General features: G+C 36.4%; 1 protein-coding gene across 4 annotated transcripts in view; it reads left to right on the top strand.

The window, feature by feature from the left end:
* LOC127877984 (uncharacterized) overlaps positions 1-19,601 on the top strand; it is a 34,137-nt gene extending 14,536 nt beyond the window's left edge. For 3 of the 4 annotated variants that reach the window (XM_052424326.1, XM_052424325.1, XM_052424327.1), the window contains exons 2-3: positions 11,639-11,737; positions 14,703-19,601. In XM_052424326.1, the coding sequence (XP_052280286.1) occupies positions 11,639-11,737; positions 14,703-16,031 (1,428 nt within the window). In that variant the 3' untranslated portion in view covers positions 16,032-19,601. Of the gene's footprint in view, positions 1-10,277; positions 10,414-11,638; positions 11,738-14,702 lie in introns of those variants that run through there. The other variant, XM_052424328.1, reaches the window with a different exon arrangement.
* Positions 19,602-25,851: the final 6,250 nt, after the last annotated feature.

Here is a 25,851-nt window from a genome sequence, read left to right as displayed (position 1 = left end):
TGGCTTTTTCGATTTATGTTGTTGTTTGTTGATGATGTTATTGTGTTTTTTTACATCTGTTCACACACACGACAAGTTCTTTGTTGTTGTTGGTGTTAAAGATGTTTGGGTTGGATGTGTTCCTCTCTGAACCTTCTTTAAACGTATATATCATGATATGGTACGCGGAATGCTATTGTTCTCATAAGAGTCTCGTTTTGACATAACGGGTCTTAATGCATGTGCGAAATGCGTCGTCGCATATTAGCTTGTGTAGTCCGCACACAAACGACAATATCCGCATAAACTGGATTTTCGATAAGAAGAGTCTTGCGTAAAAATTAAAAATGAATTTAAGACGGAAAGTGTTGTCCCTTATTAGCCTGTGCGGACTGTGCATGTGCGGGCACATGCATTAAGCCCCGTTTTCCAAGAGTGAGGCTCATAATTATATCGCAATAGTAAGAAAGTTTCCTGATCCGATGAATTTGAGACAGTGCAGTCGCAAAGTCGGCTTAAGTAAAAGATATGTATCATCGTCGCGTGTAACGTATGTTGTTTTTAAGTACATATTGATATTATTATTGTGTTTTTGTTATAGTGTCAAAATGGATGTACGAGGTATTTTTGTTATTTAATGTTCACGTTTCAAGATTATTTTGACATATTATTCATTATTTTAATACTATTATAAAAGTTCTGAGCAAAGCTGATTGTTAATAAACGAAAACATGGCTATCTTTTTTGGATTAAATTCTTCTACCAAGCAAAATACACAGTTCATAAAAATATGATTTAATCCAGCATAACAACGTTACCAAGATGTATAGTGTTGAATCGATCTGTTTGAATTTAACAGGAGATTACTACCTTATAAATGTGCCATTCTTAATAATAGCAGATCTGGGTTAAATTAAAGTCAGTTTTGATCCGGCGTATAATAAGATTAATGGTAATCGTATCGCCTGTAGTATATTTAAACGGTTTATTCAATAGAAAATAAAGCTGTCGCTTTCTTCTTATTGTTATCTCAGGTTTGTTACTGTCTCAAATCTCAAATGATATTACTGCTAATTGATCAATTATTTCGAAAATAATTTGTAATCATGCATTCAACACAAAGTGCTTTAGCCCGAGTTGTTTTATAGTAAACCGCCAGAACGACCAATAGTTCTTTTGAAGAGTAAAACGCAAGAAGGCATTTTTAAGTAACGAGCCTGCAGTCCGCACAGGCTAATCAGGGACGACACTTTCCGCCTTAACCGGATGTTCGTTTAGAAGGGGCTTTCTTTAAACGAAAAATTATATTAAAATGGAAAATTTCGTCCCTGAGTACTTTGTGCGAACTGCACAGGCAAGTCTGGGACGACATTTTCCGCACAAGAATTAAACCACGTTCTCCCAGAGTGCGACTCGTATATAAGAGACGCGTTCTGAGAAAACGGGTCAGTCCGCACAGACTAATCAGGGACAACACTTTCCGCTTGTATGGTATTTTTCGTTAAAAGAACGTCTCTTTTACAGAAAAATCCAGTTAAAGCGGAAAGTGTCGTCCATGGTTAGCCTGTGCGGACTGCACAGGCTAATATTGAACGACACTTTACGCATATGCTTTAAACCCTGCTCTCCCAGAGCGCGACTCGTATATAAAGGCTCACGTAGATAGAAATACAATATAAATATTTACAATAATGTAGAATCTTTGCCGTATTTAAGAAATGTAGTCACACCGGCTTATTTTTTCAAAGAAATAAACAATATCGGCTAATGCAGTCTATATGGCATGTTGGACTATGTCTCACATAGCAGCCTCATGTAAAATGTATTGGGCTGCACATAATTGACGATGCTGCAAAGCAGCTCGTCTAAGTTATCATACCATGAAAAATTCTTCACAATGGCGACCTATGGAAAAGACCGAGCCAGTCCGATTGAGATTTTTCTAATCGGCATACCTCGCTGATTATCATTGATAAAGGTATAGGAAGCTCAGCTATAAATAGGACAGCATGTTCTGGGGGAAAAAAAAAAGTCCGTAAACGTTAACTTTATATCAGTTATATTCAATCCATTATATGTTTATAGATCAATGAAACAACTATGCATTTTCTGTATTGTATTTGACATTTGTCGTGATTCAGTAAATAAATTGCGAATTAAAACGTGTATAATTAACTTTCAACGCTATCATGAGTGTAAAGAAAACGAATTATTTCGAACCTGCCATTTGTAAACATTGTAGCGACTATAGTTTATAAACAGCATAATTGCCGTATGATATCTGTGAAACTTGCTGTTATGCGTGCTTTCTCATTTTGCATATTTTTCAAACAGAAATTAGAATATACAGAGCCACATCAGTGCACATACTGTGTTTGATATTTCATTCGTTTGTTGGATATTGCTTGCTGTTTTAAACACATATTAGGTTATATCGAGGAGATTTAGTTAACCTTACCATCCGTTCATGGGCGAACTCACGTATTCAAGTGCTCTTACGACTATGTGCTCATACCTACTTTCGGAAATCATCATGTAATTATTGCCATACTTAACGAACAAACATGCCTAAGCTTATTGAATTAGAGAAAAAACAATAATCAAAAGAGAGAAAATATATGTTCATGCACATGGGCATGTGAAATCACGTCTGTACACATAGCATCATTAACTTAGGAAAGGAAACAACAAAATATAAAGTTTGGTATGATATACATGTGAAATTAAAGAGCATAATGTAATTAAAGAGCATGTCAAGTTTTGAATTTATATGCTGAAATGTAATGTTATAACCCACAAACGTTTTACTGTAACAGAACGTTTTTTTTAAGATAAGTGGTACAGAAAATACACGTCGAATATCTTTTTAAATATATTGCTTGTTATATTTGATCGAGAATGTAACCCGCCTCCCAGTTTCGCTGAATGGATCAAGTTCTCCACGGGTACTACTTCCCCGTACCCCCAATTTTTTTTCGTACCCTACATTTTTCGTACCCAATTTTTTTCGTACCCAATTTTTTTTAGTACCAAAATTTTTCCTCGTACCCAAAAAAAAAATTCATACCCAATTTTTTTATCCTACCCAAAAAATTTTTCGTAACCAAATCTTTTTTCGTACCCAAATTTTTTTTGCATAATGTTTGTACCCAAAATTTTCGTACCCATTTTTTTCCTACCCAAAATTTTCATACCCACATACACAATTGTGGTGATGTAGATAAACTTAAATAGATGCTTTTATATCAATCCTCTTCAAAAGCATCGTCACACCAGTACTGTCAGTACCTTGATTATCAAGCAGACGCGGGTGGCCAGCGTCAAGTTAACAACTGTCGAGCGATAATAAAACTCCAAACCACAAATCTGAACTTTATTTACAACTATCTGTCAGTTTGATGATTTTACTTCATTGTAAACAAAAATTGACCTTTATTGCTAATTGGTAAAATCGTAAACACGGTGTATGTATATAACCGATAGGAATACCCGATGGGTAATGACCGATAGGAATATAGGATTCCGACCTTTGTTGGTCACACGATGACTATTTCGGCTTACTATTTAGTTTTATATTTAGATATGAAATGCGTTTATTATGTTTACTAGAGCATCGCAAAGTTTTCGTCTTACTTTTTTGTATTTTTGTGGACGCCGTACACAGGGGAAATTTATTTCATCGCTTGCTCAACTTGCCACTATATTAATGCAGTTGTTTTAGGTTACTTACATGGAACATACGGAAATGTTTTATACTTATTTCAGCAAGGACTTATACTTTTTCAAAATATACCTGAGCGTTGTTCTGAGAAAACTGGGCTTAATGAATGTGCGTAAAGTATCATCCCAGATAAGCCTGTGCAGTCCGCACAGGCTAATCATGGACGACACTTTCCGCCTAAACTTGATGTTCGGTAAGGAGGGACTTCCTTTAAACTAAAAATACCATAAAATCGGAAAGTGTCGTCCCTGATTAGCCTGTGCGGACTGCACAGGCTAATCCGGGATGACACTTTACGCACATGCATTAAGCCCAGTTTTCTCAGAACGCGGCTCAGCTTTATTTTTACGTTTCTCTGTGTGAGGTGTTGTTTAGTTGTTAGGACAGACGCGTCGTTGTGACTTCCAAGCAAATAGACATGAAAGACTTGTGAAATATAAGCACCGCTCCAACTGGAGATGTGGTAGCTTTATTAATAGACCAACGTAAAACTATAAACCATTCTGTTTACAACAGCTAACCATAGAAATGTGATCATTATGACCAACAATACACTCCTAAACTGAAAGTGTTTGTGATACCTTCTTTATATCCAAAACAAATCATCATCAAAAGCAGTTTAACCTTCAATAATATCTATACGTTTTCCTTATATTATAGAATTACCCACCGCTATTATTAAAGCATAATTTAGTCTTAAGTGTCGGTGGTTTTGAAGTCGCACATTCCTGTATGTTTGTATGGCACAGATCAACCGATGGTGATTATCGACAACGCATTGATCAAACTTAAATGACCTTGTTTAAATCTGTGTGTGTTTCGCATATTTTCGCATTACTGATCGGAGATCTTTTCAACACTGCTTTAATTCACCGATATTGTGATTTAAAATTGCGTTGATCGTATAATGTAGTATTTATTGCATAATCGAGACAATAATTTAACTAATACTTCGCTGATGGGGGCATTTCGAAGTTTTGTACCTCCTAAATTATGTCATTTATTAAAGCGGGTATATACGATTTTTTATATGTGTTTAATTGTAATATATTGATAAAATATGTCAAAATAATACAAAATAGGCAAGAAAAATTATACATTAAAGCCGAATTTCATAAAAGGCAGCAAAGACAAATTAGCGCCCCGAGCCGATAGTGACGTACATATTTTCCTACAATAACAGAAGCATTCGTTTTTGTATTAGGATCGGAGATAGTGTTCGTGTGTCGTATGAATAGATCTCGTTGCAGGAATTCAAATAAACCGTTAAACTAGTTTAGATGCACATCGTACATGTATGGTATACATGCTGGCGAATTCGGCTGTACAGCCGTTTTCAATTTCAGAATTAAATATCTGGCTTATTTCGCATTTTTCGACACATGTTCTTCTGAACTTTTATTTTAATTTATATTGAAATATATATATAATAAGTTTTTTACACAGTTTATATAAATTCATAAATATTTGACAAAATCGTATATACCCGCTTTAAAACATCGCATTTCCCTTGGTTTGGATGTCTTTAAAATCTACGCATATAGACTTCTACTTTAAAAACACGTTTGAAAAAATCTATACAAGAAGTAAAATTTTACAATACTTTATTTGAACATATATGTGACTTTATACATAGTATTATTGAGGTTTGTCAAACCCCTTCCTATTACTGTAATAATAGTTGGATGATAGTGGTGGGCGAATCAGTGATCGTGCTGTTTGCGAATGCATAGTTGTGTTAGCGACTGTGATAGTTGTGATTGTGGTTACAATGGTGGTGGTTGTAATTGGAATACACATAGCTGTTGTTATTGGAATACACATAGCTGTTGTTATTGGAATACACATAGCTGTTGTTATTTACATCCCAATACTCTGTGTAATAAATATGTAATAAATCGCCTTTATAAGAACACTGCTCGCTTAAATGTCGTTTCTTTCAACACAAGATCTCAAAATTTTATCAGTTATAATTACATCCGTAGACATTTCTGAACGATGTCACCTCCTGCTTTACGAGTCTCATAAATGTGTATACATGTATTGATTGCCCTCTTTTGGTTGTAACTTCTGTTTTTGTAAATGAGGCTCGCTCTTGGAAAACGGGGCTGAATGCATGTGCGTAAAGTGTCGTCCCATATGAGACTGTGCAATCCACACAGGCTAATTAGGGACGACACTTAATGCCAATCTAAAATGGGACTACATTTTTTCACACATACATTAAGCCCCGTTTTCGCAAGGCGATTCAAATAAAGGTTAGTCTATTTTAAAAATAGGGACAACGACAATTAAAGTAAATGATTCAAATAAGTACTCGGGTTTTGTTTACTCCACAGCGGTGTGTCTATGTCTAGTTATTTATTTATCTCTCATGTTTTGATGGCGTCAATATTATAAAAAGTAAAGTCAAAAACCGTTATTTCAATATGTAAGAATTCTCGGACTTGAACTATGTTCAGTGGTAAGAAAACACCAAACTCGCCTCGTTTGCTTATTATGAATTACGTTCACAGAAGCGATGAGAAATATAAGTATTGTATGGATGTGTGAGCCTCGGTCAACGATCCTCATACGAACCTCGCTCTTGGAAAACAGGGCCTAATGCATGTGCAGTCCCCACAGGCTAATCAGGGACGAAACTTTTTCGCTTACATGAAATTTTCATGTAAAGGAAGTCTCTTCGTAGGGCAAATCCAGTTTAGGCGGAAAGTATCGTCACTGATTATCCTGTTCGGACTGCACAGGCTAATCTGTGACAAAAGTTTACTCATATGCATTCAATCCCGTTTTTCCAAGAAAGTTTTATGTACTAGTTTATGACACGTATGGACGATTTACAATTATTAGAAAAGAGTTATGACAAATCGTGAGAGTGTGTTATAAATTCAACGTGTGATGTCAATTTGTATATACGGGATTAATTAAAGAGCTGGGTTCAATGATAATTATATCACTACTATGTGGTAGCAGAGAAGAGGAATAGCCATGGTTGAATTTTTTCATATCCCCATCATTTATTATCAACTGTCAGCAGTATACTGCTTGTATATAAATACTGTTCACTATATATTTTTTACGTACATCAGTGTCAGTTGACTGCTTCTTACTACTAACATTATATCGCATGGTATAACACGTTTATTTGTCTGTCCGTAAAAGATAAATTACCAAGTTCGAGACCATTTTGTTTTGATGTCTCTATCCATTACAAATGTTTGGTGTTTGGACACTTACTGTATAAAAAAATCAAATTAAACGGAAAAACCTATAGTCGTGTTTCTGCTTGAAGTAACATATGAAAAACAGTTTCGTTCAATACAAGACATGATGTTATTTCAACAACACAATAAAATAAGATACTATATAAGATCCGTACTCTTATTGTTCCAGATTCTACCCATCGTAAATAATTGCCAACAAACTTGGATTCAACAGTTTGAGATGAGCTATTCAGAATTGGCAGATGAGGACCTGTTTTACTGTGTCCATTGTGAACCAAAGATTAGGAATATGATAAACATGCTTTGTTTTTCACAGTCATATAACAGCGTCTTCACAACGGACACGTCCAAATACTAACCAATACACATGTTCATAAGTTGTCAATATGCGCGCTATGAATACAGCAATTGAGCCTGGTTCTGTTAAAAAACTGGGCAACATGCATGTGCGTAATGTGTCGTTACAGGTCAGGGACTACGCGTTCCGCAGAAACTGTTGTTTTGTTTAAAAGAGACTTCCTTTGAACGATTTTGTTTAAACGAAAGTGTCGTCCCTGGTACGTATTGCACATGCTAATCTGGGACAATACTTGACGAACACGCATTCAGCCCAGTTTTCCCAGATTGAGCCTCCTATGATTGATCCGTTGATAGGTCGGTATAAATGTAATCTGCTATAAATGGCTAGCGGTGCAAATCGATTCTGATTAATTAAGTCTGTGCAACAAAAGTGCGCGCTGCATGATGCAACAGGAAGTTCTACGCTAGGACAAATAAGACACGGGCCTTGCGTGCCGCAATGTTACGATGGTTTAATGATTTATTCGTCTTATAAAAGCGAGCGCAAGTTATAACATTTTATAGCACAATATTGAATCTTCGTGTTATACATATTGGTTTTAATGGTCGACCTGTCATATCACCGAAGGCATTACAGCAAGTTTCAATTGTTAAATACATAACTCAGTCGGATTCAACTTATTAAACCCATTTAAGCCTAGTGGACTCTCCCATCCTTCTAAATTGGATCAATTTATTTCCAAAATTAGGGATGTCTAGTATATTTTTGCAATTTTAAAGATAACAACTTGATATTTGGCATGCATGTGTACCTCATGCAGCTGAACATTTTGATTGGTGAAAAGTAAAGATCAAGGTCATCCTTCAAGGTCTAAGGTCAAATATATGGCGTCTGTCTGTCCGTCCGAAAACTTTAACATTGGCCATTACATTTGCAATATTGAAGATAGCAACTTTATATTTTGCATGCATGTGTATCTCATGGAGCTGCACATTTTGAGTGGAAAGGTCAAGGTTAAGGTCATCCTTCACGGTAAAAGGTAAAAAAAACAAATCCAAGGGAAGTAACAAGCTTTAAAGGGAGATTATTTATATTTATCATTTGGCAGGTACAGATAATTTTTATAAAGGAAGTAATATTTTTTATTATATCCCTTATAAAAAATATTACTTCCCTTGTAAAAATTATCTGTCCCTGCCAAATGATAAAAACAAAACAAATAAATCAAAGCGGCGCAGTAGGAGGCATTGTGTTTCTGACGAACGCATCTCTTGTTTTAACGTGGGATAACCGATAGCTTAAATTGCCTATATTTTTACATTTTGTAGAAACATAATTGCCGTTTGTCAATATCAAGAATGTTAATAATAAATATTCTGCAACGTAACGGGTCTTTAATAAAAGTTATATTGACAAAACATGCTATGATAAACCGTATGCGTATTCCTACAACTTATGTCAACATGGCACACATATTTGTTATTTCCTGACGCTCTAACATCTAACTAGATGTATGGCTTTCTAAAGCCAAAGCAGTGTTACTATCGATCTATTTAAGACTAGTCACATATTGGCACTTTTATTATTTATGTACTGTCCTCGGTGGTAATGAAAAGGTCATAAACCGGACGGACTTGTATGTCGTAATGGAAAGAACAAACACAGTATGGTTGCTTGAAAAAATGCATTTATTTTTAAAATGACGTTAAGTAGATGAAAACAGAACCAATGCTTTACTGGACGGCATAACGGACGCTTAAAACTCGCCACAAATGGAACCGGAACGAGGACCCCACCATCCATGGAATGTCACATTTATAAAAACATATTCAACGAACATGAACTTGTGGGTTATACACGAGTTAGATGCAGAAATCCAAATGAAGTAACTAAACAGGGAATGTTGCCAGAAAGACGATTAATATGTAGGTATTGTGTGTTGCCTTTGCATAGCTATTACACGCATAGATTGTTATTGTAGTAATTGCTGATAACTTTACACCTAATTGATCATCCACACTATTAAGAAAGGTTTGTTCAAGTATTTGTTATTAATCTGAAAATATATTAGAACCGGAAGTTTCTTAAGATCGATGAATGTTTCTTCTTTTGCAAACAAGCCCTCGAAAAATACAAGAGCCCCTTCAAAAGGTCCAAACATGTCTTTGAAAATAACAAGAGGCTTATCTAGAATAGTCGGTTTAGTGGAACATCTCCAGATGAATAAGAATGTATGTAGAGTAAAGACATGTTGTCGAGTGATTTGGCATTCCCCTTGCTGACATGACATGTAAATATTTATTGCGCCCATTCGCGTCTGTAAAATGCATTTCAATATGGTATCGATTACATGTATAATTGTGTGAACAAAGTAATATCATTGACAAACATTTGGTTTGTTACATTTATTCGATATTTATTACCTGAACGGTTACAAACACGCTTGTTTCAAAGGTTGTATAATTTACGACTGCTTGTTTGAAAGGTACTTAAAAAAGTAATCGAGGAATATATCTGACGGTAAATCGTTCTATATAACCATACAAACCACTTTCAAACATCAGTGAAGAAGATGTTCCAACCTTGTTTTACGCGCATCACATAAGTAGCACTTGTTTAATCATAAATCTTATTTAGGACATACGGCATTGGTCTTCGATGCGTTATACGTTCTTCTTCAACATCGATTGTTAATAATGACGTATTTTTTAACTTGTCAAACCGACTGCGAACAATTCCTTTGACACTACTCAAATCTTGACGTGCCGTAATATCGGGCTTAATATGATGAAAAACAAGTCTCTAGTCCCGGGCGACCATTAAAATGCCACGTGTTTACTTTGCACGGAAGATCCGCAGCCACTTTCGGGTAGTCAAGACGCTCATTGAGTGGTTAAGACAAATGGAGGACTGGGACGATTTATTGCGGACCCTGGTCTGATTTTGCCTCTTAACTATCGAGTACGCTATGTGTACTCGATGTTTGTCAAGATTATTGTTTGACAACGATTTGATTCATTTCTTAATGAGATTGATATGTAAGATTTGGATCACACTTTCAATTTCAACATAGAGCGCTGATTTTAAATCTGTCAGTATTAACATGTTCATGAAGTTTAAAAGGTTGATGGAAACGTGACGCACGAGAAGTTTTCTATGGAAGTGATATGGATTGGTACAAAAGCACTGTATGTTTGGAACCGTATTGACATACACGTACTTCATAATAAGGCTGATACAAATAAGGGAATATTAACTAAGGCGTTACGGAATACGTTTTTGTTTATAGTTTATAGTGTTTAACATTCACAAAGTTCATGTACAACGATAAGTGTATACTGCTTCAACAAACAAGGTGTAAATTCATTAAATTCCATGCACTGATGCTGTTGAAGTAAATTGTTCATCGTAACTTATGGATGTTTACGTTGTTATCGATGCTCTCTAAGTACATAGCTCATAGTAATGTAGTGTCGTTTTTGTTTATTTGTTTTTCAAAGATCATTTCAATAACAAAAAGGCAAATCTTTAGCGCATTATAGAAATATTGCGCTTTATATCATATGCAAGTTCTACATGGCTTTGCTTTGTGTTTGTTTTGTTAATCGCCTTGTCCGATCGCTATGTAGAATTGTTATATTTCATATGAACATGAATCCCGAGTACAAATACATGTAATTCAGACGAGCTCAAAATCGTTTAAAAACGTTAGAAAATCTTGGTAAATACGTAAACGATTTGAATATGGTTAATTTAGTTTAAATTAAATAGTTTCTGTTAATTTTTCATGAACGATTATTATTCCTTACGAATACACGTGTCGTTAAATGAAGAAATATCTTTATATTAGGAAATCCATTTTTCAAGCGTGGGTGACACGAAGCTTTACAGAAAATATTTGATCCGCGCTCTTGGAAAACAGGGCTTAATGCATGTGCGTAAAGTCTCGTCCCAGATAAGCCTGTGCAGTCCGCATGGGTATTCAGGGACAATACTTTCCGCCGAATTAGGATTTTGGGTATGAAAATGCTTCCTTTCAATAACATATAATTTAAGCTAAAAGTAATGTCCTGATTACTGATGCGTTCTGCACATGCTAATCTGGGACGACACTTTACGCACATGTTTGAGTTGAGTTGCACATGCATTTACTCCCGTTTACTCAGAGCGAGGCTCATTCGTTCCTTCAATGCGTATGCGATAACGAGTTTCTGATCACTGGGGAAAATGTTCGAGCCACGATTAAAAAAGCGTTATTACACATCAAACAAACCAAACGTTTAAATTTATGTTGTAGTGTTCACCAAATACAAGCAACCAAGCAAAGTGAATGCATAAATGGTTGACTTCCCTGATTTGTTTTATTTTTCACTATTAAAATAGATTAAATGTATCGCTATTGTGTTGTTTCAGAGCGGCGAGGAGCTGGTCAAGCCCCAGGCCATGCTGGCTGACGTCAGAGCGGGCCTGCAGCGGGCCTACCTCGAGGGCATAGAGTTCATACGTCTTAAGGTAGGAACACTTAGTCCATAGAGTTCATATGTCTAAGGGTAGGAACACTTAGCCCATAGAGTTCATACGTCTTAAGGTAGGAACACTTAGCCCAGAGTTTATGCGTCTTTAGGTAGGAACACTTAGCCCATAGAGTTCATACGTCTTAAGGTAGGAACACTTAGCCCATAGAGTTCATGCGTCTTAAGGTAGGAACACTTAGCCCAGAGTTCATACGTCTTTAGGTAGGTACACTTAGCCCATAGAGTTCATACGTCTTAAGGTAGGAACACTTAGCCCAGAGTTCATACGTCTTTAGGTAGGTACACTTAGCCCATAGAGTTCATACGTCTTAAGGTAGGAACACTTAGCCCATAGAGTTCATATGTCTTAAAGTACGTACACTTAGCCCATATAGTTCATACGTCTTAAGGTAGGAACACTTAGCCCATAGAGTTCATACGTTTTGAGTAAGGAACACTTAGCCCATAAAGGTCATATGTCTTAAGGTAGGAACACTTAGCCCATATCTTAAGATAGGATCGCTTAGCCCATAGAGCCCATTCGTCTTAACCCATTTATGCCTAGTGGACTATCCCATTCTTCTAAATTGGATCGATTTATTTCCAAAATAAGGGATGTTTAGTATATTTATTTCTATATTTAGAATATTTCTTACGGAAATTCATTGAAGCAAACAGCGCAGACCCTGATGAGACGCCGCATCATGCGGCGTATCATCTGGTTCTACGCTGTTTGCCAAGGCATTTTTTCGAGACGCTAGGCATAAATGGGTTAAGGTAGGATCACTTAGCCAGTGCTTTGTTAGATACAATACAAACATTATTTGCCTCGTTCTGAGAAAACTGTGCTTAATGCATGTGCATAAAGTGGCGTCCTATATTAACCTGTGGTGCCCGCATACACGCATCAGGGACGACACTTTCCGCCTAAACTGGATTTTCAATAAGGAGATACTTACTTGAAAAGAAAAATATCATAAAAACCTAAAGTGTCATCCCGGAATTGCCTTTTTGTACTTCACAGGCTAATCTGGGACGACTCTGAACGCACATGCATTAAACCCCCTTTCCACACGAGACACCTCAAATACTGATTGGATTCCGATATGTCATTTGTATTTGATAAAAATGTTCGACCATTCACAAATCTATTTGTTTAACATGTTCACGTGATCAAAATAATACCAAACGATCCTTCTGACAAAGTAATTATCCCCCGCCATAGGCGTTGTCCGTCCTTCCGTCCGTCCGTCCGTCTTTCCGTCCTTCCGTCCGTCTTTCCGTCATTCCGCCCGTCCGTCCGGCACTTTTGTGTCCGGAGCCATATCTTGGAAGTGCTTTGGCGGATTTTCATGAAACTTGGTATGAGTATTTATATGGATAAGAGGATGATGCACGCCTAATGGCATTGTAAACCATCTGTTAATAACAGAGTTATGGCTCTTTGTATCTTGGAAAAATGCTTTATTTGTGTCCGGAGCCATATCTTGGAAGTGCTTTGGCGGATTTCATTGAAACTTGGTATGAGTATATATATATGGATAAGAGGATGATGCACGCCAAATGGCATTGTACACCATTGAATAATAAAGGAGTTGTGGCCCTTTGTATCTTGAAAAAATGCTTTTTTAAGTGTCAAATATAAAACTTTTGTGTCCAGAATTATATTGGCGGGGGATATCAATTCAACGAATTTGCTTGTTTTCTATGGTTCGGAATAAGGTTCAAATAGTTGTTATGACTTACCTAAATGGATTGTGTTATTTCTACTCATTTATTAGTAATGTGTATATTTAATCCATTTAAATATTATTCATTCGTATTTGTACATTCCTATAATTTAAACTGTTTTTTTTAGTCGCTCTCCGTTAACCACAAAACATCAATTTTATTAGCAAACGTCTATATGCTTATAGATATACAATATAGTTATTCGGCCATGCGCTAGGTTCATTTGACCGCAAACTGTCAATTTTATTAGCAAACGTCTTTATGCTTTAAGATATACAATATAGTTATTCGGCCATACGCTAGGTTTATTTGACATCAAACAAAATGCCGTTTTTACCTTGAACTAGAGCAATAATATTATTCAATTAATAGATTTAACAATAGTTTACTCATAACATTGATACATTTTATCATAAAAAATGATAAAATACCAGCGTCGATACGCTGGAGTTGACCTGAGCACAGTGTCCTCATTTTTTGTGATCCCTATTTGTCCGGTCTGTAGTTCAGTGTGTTCGTCAACATTTGCAGTGAGAACCCTCTAGAAGCCGTATTTGTACCCTTAATAAGTCGTGGGAACAGAATAACTTTCTCGTTTGAACGAAGTCGTAAGCCGCTGGAACAACGTAGTAAGTCTTGGTAACAACATATCTTACTCGTGGGAACGACTGAGTAAATCGTGGCAACACAATAGCTTACTCATGATAACAACCTAGTAATTCATTGGAACGAGATAACGAACTCGTGGTAATGACATAATCAACCAGAATCAGAATGCATAAAGTTTGAAAAGCTTTTAAAAGCGCGATTCTATCCGATTTATGTCTTCCGAAATTATGTTAGCCTCCTTGCATCGCCTATTGATGAACATGCATGTATTAAGTATGCGTTAATGAACTCGTTCTTTCGAATTAATAAGTCGTTCCAACGAATTACCAGTAGCTATGTCGTCCCATCGACTTACTAAGTCATCCCATGAGTTATTGACGCATTCAAATACATTATTGGCACGTTCCCACGACCTAATAATTCGTCTGCACGTGTTACTAAGTCATAAAAAGTAATATCTAACGGTAAGGAGTTACGACGTCGTTGTAAAGACATAAGTAAAAAAAAAATGAAAGTTTCACAGTACAAACCGTTGGATGCACAAATGTATGCAATAATATTGAATATACATGTAACATGTTAAACCAAAGACTTTACTCAAAGATGTGCGTTGCGCATTTCAGATCCGTGAGTCGGAGGAGGAGTTGACGCACATCAAGCTTGGTTTCTACCAGTGTAGCGAGAACGAGGAGGAGCACTTCGAGAGCTACCTGGTCCGCTGTAACGAACAGTTCTTGCAAGCCAATAATGAGCTCAGACGCAAGAACGTCACACTCAAGGTTCTCGACAGCGAGATGGAGATAGTCGCCTTGCTGAATCAACTCAGGGAGAAATGTGAATTCGACAAGGGCGAAATCGAGTTTATATCCGAATTTTGGGAGAACTTGAAAAACACTATGGATGGTTTAACTATATTTGTGAATAAGTTCAAAATTAGTGTTTTAGATAGGTTGCGTGGAAATTGTATAAGTTATTATAACAACACGGAGTTTCATTTGGATGTGTCGGCTAGATACACAGAAGAGGTTTCAAACTATCTGACGGATATAGAAAGGACTCTTACGGATACGCAAATATTAATTAAGAGTTATGCAAACGGTGTGCATCAAGACTTGTTTTCGCATACGAAATTTACCGAAGGAATATTAGTGGCATGTGATCTCAAAGCGTTTCCGATTCTTCGGTTGTTTCCGGATTTAACGGAAAAGATGGAATCGATGTTGGATATATCGCGCATGTGGTTGGACAGGGATGAACGCTATATGTATGAACTAAATGACTACATTCGAGAAACTCGATCCATGGCTAAGCGAAGAGTGGAAGATTTAAAAATACAAAAAGAGAAAATAAAGAAATTTGAAAAAGCAGTGAAGTCAGCCAATATACTCCTGCATAACAACAAAGAAAAACTCCAAAAGCTGGAAGCGGATCTGAATCAACTGGAGAAGACTTTTGGCGTGTACAAGCAGCAAATGGAAATGAAATATGGGGAAAAGTCACAGAAGGAAAGCATGGTGGACTTTCTAAAAATAACACTATCACAAACTAAGAAAAATTACAATTTACAGTTAAAGAGACAGAGACTGCTTAGGCAGGTTGAAGAACTGGAGAAATTTCTCGACGGTTTGGAGAAAGATTTGAATGGTGTTCAATACAAGATCCAAGAGAAAGCACAGCAGAAAGACATGCTGGCTGTGAAACTGGAAACCAGCGAGAAATCCTACGGTGCGCTGAAAACCGACCTGGACCGATTCACGGACAACTTGGAGAACCTGGAACAGGAAGTGAACAGTCTGTCCGGTCAGCTACTGCAGTTGGAGATCATACAGACGTACAAGTCCTCGCCCGAGACGATAGATGGCGTCTATGACCGACCGCAGTCGGTGAAACTGGCGCCTTCTTTGAAGGAGAAGATTAAACGCAAGAGGAAGATCTTGCCACCCGTTCATTAGATGACCTACATCAGCTTCGACCTGTGAAAACTGGACTTAATATAAGTGTCAAAAGTGTCATCCTAGACAAGCCTATGCAGTTTGCATGGGCTAATCAGGGACGATACTTTCCGCTTTTGTGGAATTGTTCGTTAAATGAAGTCTAATTGAATAAAGCCCAGTTTTCCCAGAACGCCGCTCGTATGTTTATTATGAATATGTTGGTATCTTCGTGCTGATGGAACAATTGTGTTGTGTGATTGAGTTTGTTTGCTTGAAGGTATAAGAACTTCGAAGTTATCTTCATCTCCAACGCACTTGGTGATTTCCGTAAACACTCGGAATATATCGAGGAAAATCTGTATCTGAATAAATACGACATTAAATATTCGTCACATCGGCAGCTGCAGTGATCCAGCCTTTCTTCGACTAACGGATAAAGTAATGCTTCGAAATAAATGGATTTTAAGTGATTCAACATTGGATTAGTGCGCTCTCATTTGTCAAGCTGGAGTTCCGTTTGTGGGCGTGTATCACTCCGCCCCAGTTCTCCCTGCTGGAGACATGGCTGCCTTTATACTTTCTGCCCACTGTTCCGTTCATAAAATTAACCTCGTTTTGATTAAACTGGGCTTAATGCATGTGCGGTCCATATTTACCTGTGCAATCCACATAGGCTAACCAGACACGACTTTTTCCGCCTAAAATGGAAATTTTCGCTAAGAAGAGACCTCCTTTAAACGAATAATACCATACAGCGGAAACTTTCATCCCTGATTAGGCTGTGCGGACTGCATAGCAGCATAGGCTAGTCTGTGACAACATTTAAGTCTCATGCATTAAGCCCATTTTTCCCAAATCGAAGCTTTAATAATGTGTACTTGTATTTGAATCTCGTTATGTATTATTCACCAAACTTTTGGTTAGCTTTCTTAATTTATAATGCTTTGTTAATAATACCGGCAAACTTATACCCAGCTTAAGTCACTGATATCTTCCTAAATCGAATAATGGGTTCGTGGATTTGGACTGGTGTCGACTCATTAAAAAAATAGCCGTAAGAATAGTTGTTGCGTTTGATGTTTTGTAAACCCATTTATGCCTAGTGGACTCTCCCATCCTTTTAAATTGGATCAATTTATTTACAAAATTAGGGATGTATAGTATATGTATTCCTATATTTATAATATTTCTTACAAAAATTCCTTTAAGCAAACAGCGCAGACCCAAATGAGACGCCGCATCATGCGGCGTCTCATCTGGGTCTACGCTGTTTGCCAAGGCCTTTTTTCTAGGCGCTAGACATACATGGGTAATACAGTTTAGTTTATTTATGTAAAATAAGTTTCACGTACATTTTGAAACTGCTCTGAATGTTTTTAAAAACGATGATCTGATTGATAGCAGTTTTGAACTCTGGTTTGATCTTAGTGTATACATTAACAGATTTATTCTTCGAACTAGTTTTTCATTAACGTATGTCCTATAAATCGTCTTGACGCTTCCGTACTGTTGCCAAAATTAGTTTGTTGTAAATGATTGCACTGTAAAAAAACAGGCACTGACTGTGCCAATTGTAGTTATCATGTATTTCCTTCATTTTATTAGCTATAGCAAACAGTAGGGATCGTATAAATACTGCATCGGTTTATTGTCGATGTCAACACACGTCCTTGTCTTTATTTGTCTAAATTAATGCTTCGCATTGTTACATGCACCGAACAATGTGTCATGGTGAATACGTAGTTGTAATTCTATCCATTTAAATGACATATGCAATGTTTCGAATGTTAAACCAATAATGGCAAATGCCACACCGCAATGTGTCTAATGTTTAACCAATAATTGCTAATGACGCCGCGCTCGTTGTTTGGCACGAAGTTTTGCAAGACAAAGAAGATAAACCACGAGCAAATCGCAGATGTTTACCCACGTGTTTATTGATCATGTTCAAATAGTGTTCAAAGTACTATTTGTGTTTAACCATAGTTCAGTAAATGAAAAAAAAATCTATTCAAATAATAAACATTAAATTTGTCATATCCTTTCCAAGTTCAAACAGTTATTTCATTGGACTACCATAGTTAATACCAGTATTGAAACTTATCAACGTTCATTTTAATGCGTCATTTTCAAAGATAAATTATAAAACGCGAATATGATTTACTCATAGTGTTAAACATGTGCTAAATAATGGAAGCTCGCACACAGACGACCGCTGTACTTTTTTTAAACAATCGAATTTTAGCCCCCCCCCCCCCCCCGATGCCCCTCCACCTTGGGACTTACAATCCATGACCCTCAGATCCCTTGGATGGGTGTGTTTGGTTGATACATGGTTGGCCCAATGTTCTATGATGATCTTGACAAATAAATACAATTTATTTATTTTTTTTCAGCCCCGTTCATATTGATATTATAGAACGCTTCTTGTGTTGCCAAACATAGTTCTTTCAAATATTGATTCATATCTTTATATGAACAGGTTTATCATTGCATTAATTTTAAAGAACATATCCGTGTTCTTTTGTACCTTGGAGTTTTTTTTATTTCCATTTCAAATTTTTAGGTTAATGATTTAACCAGCATACACACTTTCAAATATTTTACTGAAACGTAATCGCATTACTGTAGATTTTAATTTGCATAATTTTATAGAATAATATGCTTCATTGCGAGTTGTCAGGTACAAATATGTGTAGGACGCTATTAAAAACTGATCGTCGTTTTGATAAAGTTAAATTCAAGGTAGAAAATAATTAAGGTACGTTTTAGGCGATCACGGATGTTTCGTAAGTGTATATAAGTGAAAAGTGACTTTTATTTGAATTAATATATTATTGATTTTCGAACATACAAATCGTTCTTAAAGCTGCTGCATGTTTAGTATTGATGGTTTAAATATGAAGATTTGTTCAAAACTGATTACGTATAGAGCGCTTTTACAGACGCGCAAGTACATGGCGAATGTGTTTTGCCGGTAATTGTTTATACAACGTTTGTATACTGCGTGATGACATATGTATTACTTGTTAACACATATTTGTCTTGAACATGCTGTTTGCATATCTTGATGATATCTTCATGCAATGTAAAAGTGTCAAATTTGTATAAAGAATATTTTCTACTTTGTCAACTGATAATCAAATAGTTTTATACTTTACTCTTTGTATTGTTATTGAACATGTGTATATCCTCCGCCATTTGATGCCAAAACAGTGATTCGTCTGGAAAACATTCAATGAATCTTACGTTTAATCCTGTGTCATAAATACTTGAGCCTCGCTTTGGGAAAACCGGGTTTAATGCATGTGCGCAAAATATCGTCTCAGTTCAGGGACGACAGTTTCAGTCTACACTGGATTAGTCCAAATAATTAGACGTAAGCTACCCCGCTTACGTCTAAACGGCTACCGTCGTTTTCCTATAGCAAATTGATTTCAGCTTTTTTTCAGTTTTTCTTGTTAAATCTTTGCTAATACATACAATGGTCATTAGTTAGACCAAAATGAGAACGATTACCTCTTAAATGTGTGAAATTGTCGAAGAACAACAGTTTTGTAAATTTTGAAAATAAACATAAACAACACACGAAGTGTTTTTGACGGTTATAGAATTACTTTGAATTACTTTGAACGAAATTAATTTTTCATAGGTTACACATGACCAATTGTTGTTATACAACAGACCAAAGCATATTTAAGCTTTCTGTACACTTTTAATAAATGAAACCTTTGTGTGTGTGTGTTAAAACCAGCAGTTGTATACATTAGTAATTATTTGAACAACATAGTGAAAGGTATGATTTAAGAAATTCTGTGTTTGTGAGGAAACAAGGAATAATACTAAATAACACATTTTGTTCAAAGAATATGTGGAAGGTGTTTATTTCAATCCAATATGCCACACGAAGCACACGAGGAAAACATATTTTAACAAGAAATAAACACAAATAAAACAAAACAAAAATGCAAAACTACACACGTACGCCCGTTCAAGCGCACAGACACAAACACTCATACAAACAAGAACACACTCACAAGTAAAAAAACATACTTTAACGTAAATGAACTAAACTTTTTTACATCATGAAAAAGCGGAGTAGCTCATTATGCGTAAGAAATAATAATAATCGAAACATTCTGTACACAATAATAATTATCGAATAGTTCCTTAAATCAAAATAATCGGAAGTGATCAGCATATAGTTACCGATCACTAAGCTCTATCAAACGAAATATAGTACTTATTCGGTAATCATAACAAATATGATGTCAGCAAATTACATAGCATCAGAAACATAAAACATAACTAACGATTCACATAGTATAAACATATGAACAAATAATAAATATCTCTGTACGATGTTTCTCTGTAAATGAACAGAAACAGAAACGATCAGCATATAGTTACCGATTAGTAAGGCCTATCGCAACGAAATATAGGACTTATTCGGTATTATTAGAACAAAGATGATGTTAGTAAATTACATAGAAACAGAGATATAAAACATAACGATACACATAGTATAAACATATAACCAAATCATAATTTACTCTGAATACAGTTAAACGTAAGAATCCAAAATATTATGAACATCTGCAAAACATACTTCAATTAGTTTTTTTCATATGAATTTCTTAACTATTTAAGTACGTAAGGGGTATTACTATTACACTATGAAGAAAGATGCTTACTAAGTTGAGTTAACTACCTATTCTCAATTCTAAATTATTAGATTATTTTTTATGGAAATAAGAGACCTTAAACATAATCTTTTTGCCTAAAGAAACGGAAAAGTGCTAAAGTGACACATTCATTTAAACGTTTAATGTAAACAATATTAAATGAAATCTTTATTTTTTGGAAGTAATACATTTTAGTGAAATGTAAAATTCGATATTTGTGAAGGTGTTTAGTGATGAACAACATGTGGTTAAAACAGTTGTAGCCATCTGTCGCGGGTATTGTCAATTTCAATAACTTTAAACATTCTCAATATTGTATAATAAATTGAATAGTTTATGAATTATCCCTCTGACCAATTGTAAAGAAATCAACTGCATAATTGATTTATTCTCATTTTATTTTTAAACGTATACACTTTATAAGTATTTATTTATTTGTCCGTTGCACTCAAATCTCTAAATATGTATTAAAAGCATTAAAACTTTATATTATACAGTCATTTTAACCAGCAATACATTGTACAAAAAACCGAAATGTTTAAGTTTAATATTGATTGAACAGATAAAGCACGAGATCTGTGACCAAACAATTAAAAAAACACACACGTACACACGCAGCCACAATTGCACACATACACGAACACACACAGTCACACACACGCATGCACCCACGGAGTCGCACACACGCGCGCACAGATAAAAAGTCACGCACACACGCACGCACGTATGTATCTACACGCTTAAACAAAACACGAATGGCTTTAAAAAAAGTGTAAAACCCCAGAAGCACCGATACGTAACAAAGTCGCACCATAACCATTTATAAAGGCCACATTCCGCAGAAGACAAATACAAACATTTTACATGACTGCATTACAAAAACAGCTATTCCACTTAAAATGTGTCTTATTTATGAATTGTATTTTATGAATGCTGGCATGTAGGGAGACTACAAACAGTGAACACAACAATACAAATCTCCCATTAACGGAAATTGTTCGCATGAAACTTTAAGTATGTAGAAAAGATTCAATTATTGAAATCCAAGCACTTATACCATTATCTAACAAATATGAGCCTCGCTCTGTGAAAAGGGGGTTTAATGCATGTGCGTAAAGTGTCGTCCCAGATTAGCCTGTGCAGTCCGCACAGGCTTATCAGAGACGACATTTTTCACCTAAACTGGAGTTTTGCTCAGATGAGATTTTCTTTCTGCGAACAATGTCATACAAGTGGAAAGTGTCATCCCTGATTAGCCTCTGCGGACTGCACAGACTAATCTGGGACGAAACTTTACGCATTTGCATTAATCCCCATTTTCACAGAGCGAGGTTCATAGATATTAATTGGAAATATTGAATCAACTGATTCAAAGATGCAGCCCGATGTATTCTTTTTCGTACCTGGGCGTTGAAATCAGAACTAGCTACGCACACACTTATTTTCAAGCAAGTTTATTCACAATTGTTTTTTTTACTTACTGTCTATCACCACTTTCTTAAGCCTATCGAGGCGCAGCGACAATTGCTTGATTTTTGCTGCAAATCCAACTGGTTGCTTTGGGTTTATGTTATAAACATAACCAGGAAATGCGTTATGGTAACGCGCAGGTACATTCGTGAACAGATGTTCATCGTGCAATAACTCAATGATCCTACTCACGTTTGTGTCTCGGTTACAGTCCCTGTACCGATGTCGATATATTTCGTGCTGGATAACATTGGAATCGAACACCGAATCTAATGCTTCACCCAATGGACCGATAATCTGACTGCATCTTTGAATCGTTAGGTCAACAGAGAAAATCTACCGTATTTTTGTTGATTTATTCAAAATTGTACTGATTAACGAATTTAATGAATTGTAAAATTGTTAAAGTTGCGCGCAGCCTGAATGAAAATATAGAAAATATGTAACACATGATTATTGTTTAAATAACAAAATACTGCCAGAAATGAAGATAAAATGTCTCGATAGATGAAATAGATATTATGATCGGAGAGTTCTCAATGAAAAATACACAAGGCTAATCATTTTGCGGCCCCAATACCGGAATGCTTCCGACGCGGCTGATTGTTTTATGTTGACAATCGTATAAGGAGTATGAAACCCCGACTCTCTATGCGTACTGCTTTAATTTGACCCTGCATACTAGCTTAATTGGTGGTGTCAGTTGTTGTCTTATCTAACAAATAATTTAAATGATGATTGAAAAACTCTGCGTGCGTACAAAATAAAGTCACGTGCCCCACACCGGCACCCCAGATGACACCAACGCTTAATTTATAAATATATGTTAAAATAAGGACGGAAACAAGTAATTTGCCCACAGTAGCCTGTTATTTCAGGCTAATGCGAGACAAACAGCTACGACACAGAAAAACTGCACGAATGAGGGGGGGGGGGCACATCATGACATCCGTCACGTGCTTCCATCAAGACCCATTTATCAGTCACAATACACGCATTGTTAATGCTAATCTGCGGACACAATACATGCGCCGATGTGATACTCTCAGCAGGGGAACTAGGGATACGTTGCCACAGCTGCCCGTTAACAGATCCTTATCGCCGCGTTAATATCATCTTAAACGGGTGGGCTATCAGCAGGGCACAATTCTACAGCTTTACCACACGATCATTATGTTTGGACATTCATAACACTGAAATAGCAACAACATATACTTGACACGAGCGGAAATAAAACTTATTGTAGCTGTAGTTTTAATTGTATTTACATTTGTAAGTTAAAAGACCGTAGGCTTTATGGGACCGCCCCTTAAGTGTCACGCAAGTTTAGACAATTGTTAACCCCCTCCCTTCCCCCTGTCACAACATATTTAAAATATAATTTAATATATAATACACTTCCCTATTAAACTGTATTAAAAAAAAAACACTTAAAAGATCAATCACATTATTTGAATGACTTACAGTTTAAAAATAGTAGAAAAGTAAATTATGAACAGTTGTCACAAAGGGTATCACGTTTAAACGGTCGCGTTTCGTGTTATGCTCACAAACGTTTACAAAACAGTAAACGTTTAAACGACAGGCAATATCAACATAATCCATTTTAGTTCATGAGGTTACGACATTGCAAAGCTTATTAACAGCTGCTGAAAAAGACTAGTTTTTGTATCACGTGCGCCAGATGGCCCTTATTCACAATACCGTAAGCATAACAATACACCCTATACAGACTAGTTGTCTTTAATATTTTATGCGCGTCGGCACGAAGTGTTCGAGACAATTTTCCAGCCATTTGTTGCACGAGCATGCCCCGAATCGTCTTGAGTATTCGACGCGCGTCGGCACGAAGTGCACGAGAAAAATTTTCCGCCGTTTCCGAGCGTGACGTACTTAATAAACGGCCCAAATTGACTGTAGAAATTTAAGAAAGTAGGCTCTGTCTGGTCATCTTAATAGACTACATTCGATCATGAATTGTTTTAAAACTGTACTCACCTTCACAGGAGTGCTTGTGTATCTCGGCCTTTTGAATGATGTACCAGGCGACTGTACAATATCACTAGCGGCTCTTTTCGAAGACACGTACGATTCTTGTTCGGTAGCTTCAAAGAAGTCTTTTACATACTGTTTGTATTTGAATGAATTTCCAAGCCTGTTCCAACATTCATGACAGAGAAATTTGCCACTTCTTTTCTTGGAGTCAGGCGTGACGCTCGAACCAGTCACATATTCCAAGTGTTCGCGAGCAGTGATATTGCTGCTTGAACCTAATTTGTTTTCAAGCGAGTAACGATAATATCCCGATCCACCAGGTTTTTTCTTAAACGAAGAGGCGCAATTAGCACATGTCTCCATTTCTGCATGACGCTTAACCACAATGCCATTTAGAAAAACAACATTTCTTTTAAGAATCACTAACCCTGCGTTCCCTATAGTCAGTTAGTCACACATTTATATAATATTACCCATTTCAACTCTCTGTTGCTCACAATGTACGGTTTGCATATTCGATGCCACCAGTGGCTATAGGGGACTCTGGGACAGTGCCAAAAAATTCAAAGCGGTGCGCGGACAAGTCACGTAACAACGAATACCAAGTCCAAGTCCAGAATCTATTGCATAACATTATACAATGTCAATGCACTGGATACACGGAACGGGTGACCCCACGACACGCGCATTGGATTTTCGATTATTTTTTTGAGCAGCCGATTAAAATGGAAAAAGAAACTATAATTTCTCGTTTTAAAGAAAGAAGATCTCAACACAACATAGCATTTGATTTGAAAAATGAGCAAATTGAAATAGCAGCTTCAGTTGCAAAAAAGCGGAATTGTGTAGGATTTTTACCCACTGGATTCCGTAAAACTTTCAGTTTTGTGTTAAATGCAATGGTTAGTGACAATTCAGGATTAACATTGATAATTTCGCCTCTTTTATCTCTGATGGAAAATCAAATGGGAGCATTACGAGACTGGAATTTTTCGTGCGCTAAAATTAGCGCGGATACCAGCGAAGATATGCTGAATGGTATGTATGCGAATATAATCGAGATTGCAAGTATTAAAAAAAATCTTTACTTTTGATAATAAGCGATACTTATTAAAACATGTGTAATAAAAAAAAGTATTAAACTTTTCATATGAATATTTCAATTTCAATATTTGTGTTAGGTCGCAAGTTGATCAGTTGGTAGTAAATACCGCATCAGTCACCGGATTCCAAACCCTAGGCACTAATAAAGAGCTGTCGCCGCTCGACATGTGACTTTTCTAAGACCGAGATATGTGTCGCGGTCTGAGAAAACTGGGCATAATGCTTGTGCGTAAATTGTCATCCCAGATTAGCCTGTGCCGTCCGCATAGGCTAATCGGGGACGACAAATTCCGCTTTTATGGAATAATTCGTTAAAATGATGTCTCTTCTCAGCGAAAATCCAGTTTAGGCGGAAAGTGTCGTCCCTGATTAGCCTGTGTGGATATACATGTATATATAACGTTTGTATGTAACGTTTCTTCCAGATATAGCTGGAGGTCGTTTCACGTTCGTGTTCGCCTCGCCAGAATCGGTTTTGAAACCAAAATGGAGAGATGTGTTCCTGACAGACACGTGGCAGACTCGCATATCACTCATAGTGATTGACGAGGCACATTGTATTTCGGAGTGGGGTGAGGAATTCA

This window comes from Dreissena polymorpha, chromosome 4, assembly GCF_020536995.1.
Source record: "Dreissena polymorpha isolate Duluth1 chromosome 4, UMN_Dpol_1.0, whole genome shotgun sequence".
Lineage (NCBI taxonomy): Eukaryota > Metazoa > Mollusca > Bivalvia > Myida > Dreissenidae > Dreissena > Dreissena polymorpha.
This window is presented reverse-complemented; position numbering and strand designations above follow the sequence as displayed.